The 8,255-nt window shown below is 46.4% G+C and overlaps 1 protein-coding gene across 1 annotated transcript; it reads right to left on the reverse strand.

Moving 5' to 3' along the window:
* Positions 1-4,759: 4,759 nt before the first annotated feature.
* On the reverse strand, positions 4,760-6,682 carry LOC142302342 (general transcription factor II-I repeat domain-containing protein 2-like). The gene has a single exon (XM_075343403.1). The coding sequence runs from the start codon at positions 6,680-6,682 to the stop codon at positions 4,760-4,762; it is 1,923 nt and encodes a 640-aa protein (XP_075199518.1).
* Between the last annotated feature and the right edge of the window lie 1,573 nt (positions 6,683-8,255).

The following is an 8,255-nucleotide window of genomic DNA, read 5'->3' on the forward strand; positions in this document are numbered from 1 at the left end:
GCTGTGTGTGACAGCGAGAGAGCAACAATCCTGAATGTGCAGGGAGCAGGAGCCGGCGTCTGACAGCCTGCGGTAAGCTGTAACCAAGGTAAACATCGGGTAACCAAGGTGGTTACCCGATATTTACCTTCATTACCAGCCTCTGCCGCTCTCACGCTGCCAGCGCCGGCTCCCAGCTCTCTGCACATGTGGCTGCAGTACACATCGGGTAATTAACCCGATGTGTACTGTAGCTAGGAGAGCAGGGAGCCAGCGCTAAGCAGTGTGCGCGGCTCCTGCCCTGTGCACATGTAGCTGCAGTACACATCGCGTAATTAACCCGATGTGTACTGTAGCTAGGAGAGCAGGGAGCCAGCGCTAAGCAGTGTGTGCGGCTCCCTGCTCTCTGCACATGTTGCAGCACAGCGACGCGTGTGGTTATGATCGCTGCTTCGGCTGCTGTGTTTGACAGCTAAGCAGCGATCATAACAGCGACTTACAAGGTCGCTGTTACGTCACAGAAAATGGTGACGTAACAGCGACGTCGTTGTCGCTGTCGCTTAGTGTGAACCCAGCCTTAAACGTTTGCAGAACAATCGGGACATTATAATTAGAAGGGCTGATAAGGGGGGTGCGATAGTCCTATTGACAAAAAAAGCCTATCAAATGGAGTCTGAAAGACAATTAAATAATGCCAATGTGTATAAAAAACTACCCAGCGATCCTACCTGGATATATGTAAAACAACTGAGAAGCTTTCTATTTAAATGGGTGAACAATAACATCTTAACAAAAAGTACTGCAGAAAAACTACTACCTGTTTACCCAAAGAAAGCACATTGGTATTATTTACCTAAAATACACAAGGATTTATCCTCCCCCCCTGGCCGCCCAATAATTTCTGGCATAGGATCTGTAACTGAACCCCTTTCCCAATATCTTGAATGGCTTTTGAAGCCTTTATCGAAAATGATTCCCTCCTATATAAAGGATATGGGCGACTTTATGGAAATGCTGGATGATTTCCAGTGGCAGGACGGGTTCCAGTTGGCATCCCTGGACATTGAGAGTCTGTACACCCGGATCCCTTAAGACCTGGGTGTACAGACTATCAAAAAAGTCCTGACCAACTTTGGACAAGATCCTTCTCTCGTGACTTTTGTGGCAGAAGCGTTTGATTTTGTGCTCAGTCACAATGCTTTTACATTTGGAGAGCAATGGTATTTGCAATGCTGGGGCACTGCAATGGGTACCCCCGCAGCTTGCATTTTTGCAAATCTATATCTAGCGGCCTTAGAGGATGAATTGATTTATGGACCTGCTAACCCATTTCTCAAACATATGGATGATGTGTTTCTGGTATGGGATGGTACTGAGCAAGAGTTTGAACATTTTGTCACCTATCTAAATGACATTAATATATTTAATATGCTATTTACCAGTCAGTTTGGCGGCCAGGAACTAATTTTCCTGGACGTGAAACTGACAGTAAATGACGGGACTATCCTTAGGGAGGTCCATAGAAAACCTACAGCTGTTAATAATTTGTTACATTATAGCAGCGCTCATCCATCCCATACCAGAACCTCACTCCTGTACAGTCAGTTCTTGCGCTTAAAAAGAATAAATAATGAGCCTCTGAGGTTTAAAGAACAAGCCTCTGATTTGAAGGCACGATTATCTGAACGGGGTTACCCTTCCAAGATCATAGAAGCCGCTTTAGATAGGACTACAACTGCGACTATTAAATATGATAGATCCTTTGAAAAGGCCTCTAAAAAAATGCCCAAAAAAATGCCTAATAAGGTCCCCGGAGAAAGATGCGCTTTTAATTTTAAGTACAACTCTATGTTTGATACCGTGAGATCTAGTATAAAAAAACACTGGCATCTGTTAAAGAACGATAAGGATCTCAGAGATCTAGCAAAGGAAGGCCCTTTGGTATCCTATAGAAGATGCCAGAATTTGGGTGACCTCTTAGACAATAATAGATTTGTACTTACAAAGGAAAAGACTTGTTAGATCGGAAAAGAATGAAGGGTAATTTTAGATGTGGGAATTGTCCCTATTGCTCGTCTCATAAAACAGGGGATGTTGTTAAAGTGGGGTGTGAATACCTTAGGGTTAACGATTTCATTTCATGCAAGTCCACTTATATAGTGTACGCTATATTCTGCCCCTGTAATTATTATTACATCGGAAAAACGATTCGACCCCTGTATGTTCGTTTTAGGGAACACTGTAAATCTATAACATCAGGGGTAGGCTCAGCACGCCTTATCAAACATATGTTGGAGTGCCATAACAGCAATTCTTGTTTAATGTCATTTGCAGGATTGTTTAAAGTTAACCCTAGTAGCAGAGGTGGTGATACACACCGTACGCTACTACAAAAAGAATCCAGACAGATTTTGGATTTAAACGCAATGGGACCGCTAGGTCTGAACGATAGGAATGATCTATCTGTTTTCCTCTAAGTATATTTTCCTAACTAAATGTGATTGTCGCGGGCGGAGGAGGGGACGCTGTGCTCTCCCACTGCTTGGGTCCGGTTGCTACTGCTGCGGCTGCTGCTCGGTGGTGGCTCGAGCGGTGGGCCGGATCCCGGGGACTCGAGCGGCGTTCCTCGCCCGTGAGTGAAAAGGGGGTTTTGATTGTGAGGATTGGATATATTGTCCGTGACGCCACCCACGGTTGTGGTGATATTGGTGACACCACCGCTACTCTAGACGGGGATCCCGGGAGCGGTGACAGGGAGCAGCTTTGATGTTAGTTCTCCCCTCCGTGGGTAGGGGGTTGGTTGTCCCGGGGCCCGGTGATGGGGTAGGTAAGGATGGATGGCAGGCGGGTTGCGGGGCCTGGTGAGGTGCAGGGTCGCGGGGGCAGCGCTGTGCCGCACGGCACGGTGGTACTCACTCAGCCAATGATGAGGACACAGTTCTCGGTAAAACACACGGCTGGATAGACGGGTCCCACAGGCGGCTGCGGTGTTGTTTCTCCTAGCAGGTTGGGGGTGACTGCCTTTCCCTGCACCTGTGTACTTGTTTAGTTCCGATGGGTCCCCACCGGTAACCCGCTCCCCGGCTTGGATATGGGCCGGAGGAGCCCCTTTTGCCCGCAGGCGCTGGCCCTGGGAAACGGTTGCCCTTGGCGGTGGCGGTGTCTCCCTCACACAGTTGGACTGTTGCTTTCTGTCGGGACTTGGCTGCTGGGGAACCCCGGAGGTTCCCTTCGCTAACGGATTTGGCAACTTCACGGCGACTCCTAGCCTTGCCGGGGTCCGCAAGCCCCATCCAGATGGTGCTGACTTCTCTTTGTGTACCGGTCCGGTACCGCCGGGCCACCGCCCGTCCACGGTCCTTACGGGAAACTTCGATAGGCCACTCCTGCAGACGGTCACCACCGTCTGCCAACCTTGCTGCTCCGTCCGGGCCACACACCCGGACTAACTTCAGGGTGCTCAACTGCTACTTTGCTTCCGCTCACTCTCACTCCTAAACTCAACTGCCAGTTTTCCCTCCTCCAGGACTGTGAACTCCTCTGTGGGCGGAGACCAACCGCCTGGCTCCACCCCCTAGTTTGGACATCAGCCCCTGGAGGAAGGCAACAAGGGTTTTGTGTCTGACTTCGGTGTGCCTGCTGGGAGTGTGGGGTGTGTTGGTGTTGTTTTCTGCGGCCCCTGGCTTGTCCAGGGCGCCACATGATGACTGCATGGCACACTGACTACGATGTCCTTTTATGCATGGTATTATCTGATCATGATTTTTCTCTAATGAAAAGTAGCTAATGAATATATCTATATGTTATACTTCCAAAAAGAAGATGCGTATTAAACTATATTATCTAGAACTTGACTTTACTATAATGTCTGATCATGATTTGTTCCTGAAATGACATATTGAGAACTTACTTGTTTTTCTGCTATATTCCCATATAAAGAGATATGCGTGTTAGATTGTTATGTATTAACACTTCTAAAAATAATCACCTGTTTTTGTTGCGGCAACTAAATTGTATACATACCTGCATTTAGCATTTTAATTCACTTGCTGACGTAGTATCCGCACCATCTGTGTTTAAGAGGGCGGTACTGCTTGGCAATCTGCACTGGACACGTGGAAGCTAAGATTTAGCGAAACGGCACGCCGTCGTCCGGCGTTGTTAGGCCTGACTCACCCTCCCCACTGCCTGTACCTGCATGCTTTCATAAAATAAAGATGGAATAACATGGAGATCTTTGTGGAGTGCGACTCTCTTTCTTCTTTGGATTATCTGCGGTCTGCGCACTGAGTCTGCACTAGGATCTCTTCCATGCTTTGCCGGGGTTTGAACTGCGGAATATACGGCAACACGTGGAGCAAGCGGTGCACCGGGATTTCTTATATATCTACTATATATATGGGTGGAGTCTCAAGGGGGCTCAAAAATTTTGCCTGTACGGGGCCCTGAAATTCCTAGTGGCGGCCCTACAGCTTCGTACAGACTACTGTAACAGCCTGGTGCAGTCCGCCTTTACAGCCTTGTGAATAAGGACTTAATACAGCCTGGTGCATACTCCCTTAACAGCTTGTTCCACACTGCAGTATTACATACTGCCCATCGGCCCTGAAACAGTCTGGTGCATACAGCTCTAATACAGCCTAGTGCAGTCATGGCGAACCTTTCAGAGACGGAGTGCCCAAACTACAACACAAAACCCATTTATTTATTGTGAAGTGCCACGAGGGCAATATAATCTGAATAACAGAACTTTACAATCATTTGGCATGCTTTTGAACAATTAATGTGATTTTTGCTGTTGCATGCATGCTGATAACTTGTCTACCCTTGGCTCATACTTTGTAAGTTTGAGGGCAACACATGCTGCACTCAGGTCATCTGTTAGTCTGTTTCTAATGTCAGATTTGATATAATTCAAAGCTGAAAACAGCTGCTCACAAGAATATGACGACCCAAACAGGGTAAGTAAAGCAATCCCAAGTGCTTTCATTGACTTAAAATTATTTGGCAGAGAATTCCACACTTTAAGGATTTCATTTTCTGAACTAACTGGGCTGTCCTTTGTCATTCCTTCTATCTTCTCAAGTGTTTCACGCAGGTCACAGAATTTATTTTTCCAGATAGAGCTTTCTTGAAATTCCAATAGCTCCATTTCAAGATTCCCTAAATCTAACCATTGTAAGCAGGAAAGATCAATATCTTCAAATTTGGCTCTCTCTGGAAATGTCAGAAAACACAGAGTTGTCTCCATTTTACGGAACTGTAAAAATCTGTTACTAAAATTGACCTTTGCAGCTCGTACAATGCTAGAAAATTCCTTGTAGATTTCTTGATGGCTGGTGAGACTGTCTACAAATGTAGAATTTTCTAAATGCATTTTTAGATTTGGAAAATATTTCAGTTGCCCACTTTCAATGTCTCTTTCAAAAACCTGAAGTTTTCTCTCAAATGTTTTAATATCACAAAACATTCTTTCTGCTGTTTTCCCTACAGCTACACCTTGTAGTTGTTTATTCAGTACATTGAAGTGTAGTGTAAAATCTGTGAAAAACATGAGGTTGGTAAGCCAGGCCATATCAGTGAGCTGTGGATATTCCTGCCCTTTTTCATTCATAAACAGCCTAATTTCTTCCAAGCAAGCTACAAATCTCTCCAGGACTTGTCCTCTGCTCAGCCACCGGACATTATTGTACATAAGTAAGCAATTATACTGTGCCTGAACCTCCTCAAGAAGTGCTTGAAATTGTCGAGAATTTAGAGCACGAGCTATGATGTAATTAACCATTTTTGTGACATCTTTAAGGACATCCTCAAATTTTTTGCTACTTTCCCTGGCACAGAGAGCTTCTTGATGTATAATACAATGGAACTGAATGACTTCATGTTTTATTTCTTTAACAAAGAACTGTATGAAACCAGCTGATTTACCCACCATAGAAGGTGCCCCATCACTAGTAATTGAAACAACTTTTTCTGGTCTTATGTCTTGTGACAAAAAAGCCTCCATCACAGCATTGTGGATATCTATCCCTTGTGTTCTTTCAGGCAAGGATAACAGTTTCACCAGCTCCTCTCTCATAGTGTCACCAGCAGCATAACGCAAAATTACTGCTAGTCTTGCGTGATTTTTTACATCTGTGCTTTCATCCAAGCACATTGAGTAACAAGCTGCCTTTTGTAGGTCAGTGGTGAGCTGCTGACTAACATCACTTGCCATGCGCTGGACTCGATCTTTAACAGTATTTCTGCTAAGTGGCATCTCAGAGATGCGTTGACTAATTTTATCTTTATTTGGCAAATCATGAAAAAGAGAATTACTCCCAGACAACATGGCTGCTTTGATAATTTCCCCATCAGAGAGGGGCTTACCATGTTTTGCTAAGACCAGGGACATTTGAAAACTGGCAGCTGTCAGATGATTTGTTCTACTTGGAGAAAGATAGTTGCAAAAACTAAGAGACTGGGAATTATATTTTCTCAATTTGCCTTCAAGAAACTCTTTTCGTTCAGTTTCACTTAGTTGGGCAACATTTTTGTGGTTGGTGTCAAAGTGCCGTCTGACACTTGATGTGCGACACACAACACTTTCATTACACAGAGTACATAACGCTTTCCCACTGCGTTCAATAACTCCAAATGACTCTGTCCAGACCTCTTGGAATGATCTTCCACTATCTGTTTTTGCTTTTTTTGCTGTACTCATATCTGGTGGCTGCCAACTTCTGAGTCCTGATTAGCTTGGAAAGTAGCAAGGGAAGCTGGCTGTCTCGGAAAAGCTGGTTGTCTCAGAAAAGCTGGCTGTCTCGGAGAAGCTGGCTGGCTCGGAAAGCTGGCTGGGCTAGCTTGGAAAAGCTGGCTGGCTCGGAAAAGCTGGATGGGCTGGCTCGGAGAAGCTGGATGGACTGGCTTGGAAAAGCTTGCTGGCTTTGAAAAGCTTGCTGGCTTTGAAAAGCTTGCTGGATTTGAAAAGCTTGCTGGATTTGAAAAGCTTGCTGGATTTGAAAAGCTGGCTGGCTCGGAAAAGCTGGCTGGCTCGGAAAAGCTGGCTGGTTCGGAAAGCTGGCTGGCTCGGAAAGCTGGCTGGCTCGGAAAGCTGGCTGGGCTGGCTTGGAAAAGCTGTCTGGCTTCGAAAAGCAGGCTGGCTGGCTCGGAAAGCTGGCTGGGCTGGCTTGGAAAAGCTGTCTGGCTTGGAAAAGCAGGCTGGCTGGCTCGGAAAGCTGGCTGGGCTGGCTTGGAAAAGCTGTCTGGCTTGGAAAAGCAGGCTGGCTGGCTCGGAAAGCTGGCTGGGCTGGCTTGGAAAAGCTGTCTGGCTTGGAAAAGCAGGCTGGCTGGCTCGGAAAGCTGGCTGGGCTGGCTTGGAAAAGCTGTCTGGCTTGGAAAAGCAGGCTGGCTGGCTCGGAGAAGCTGGATGGACTGGCTTGGAAAAGCTTGCTGGCTTTGAAAAGCTGGCTGGCTCGGAAAAGCTGACTGGATCGGAAAAGTTGGCTGGCTCGGAAAAGCTAGCTGGCTCGGAAAAGCTGGCTGGCTCGGAAAGCTCGCTGGGCTGGCTTGGAAAAGTTGTCTGGCTTAGAAAAGCAAGCTGGCTGGCTCGGAAAGCTGGCTGGGCTGGCTTGGAAAAGCTGTCTGGCTTGGAAAAGCAGGCTGGCTGGCTCGGAAAGCTGGCTGGGCTGGCTTGGAAAAGCTGTCTGGCTTGGAAAAGCTTGCTGGCTTTGAAAAGCTGGCTGGCTCGGAAAAGCTGGCTGGCTCGGAAAAGCTGGCTGGCTCGGAAAAGCTTGCTGGCTTTGAAAAGCTGGCTGGCTCGGAAAAAGCTTCACTGTGAACTGAAAAAATATATATTGGCTGCAGCTCCACATTTGACAAAAGAAAAATATATATAACTTAAATTGTACCTATCAAAGACATGTCAAAAGTTTCGCTGGCGGTCCGGGTGCTAAGATTGCCAACAGCCGCCAAACGTGTGACAGGTGCACTTTAACTTTTAATTACTGTGTTCACCACCTCTCCAATAAGACTGGTTCCATGGCCCCCCCCACTCCACATCCACAGCACATGTAATGTTCCCATCCTGATACTCTCCATCTAGTACTGTGCCCCACCCAGATCCTTGTAATACTGTGCCCATCCAGATACATATAATACTGTGCCCATCCAGATAATACTGTGCCCATCCAGATACATATAATACTGTGCCCATCCAGATAATACTGTGCCCATCCAGATACATATAATACTGTGCCCATCCAGATAATACTGTGCCCATCCAGATACATATAATA

Source organism: Anomaloglossus baeobatrachus, chromosome 4, assembly GCF_048569485.1.
Source record: "Anomaloglossus baeobatrachus isolate aAnoBae1 chromosome 4, aAnoBae1.hap1, whole genome shotgun sequence".
In the NCBI taxonomy this organism is placed as follows: domain Eukaryota; kingdom Metazoa; phylum Chordata; class Amphibia; order Anura; family Aromobatidae; genus Anomaloglossus; species Anomaloglossus baeobatrachus.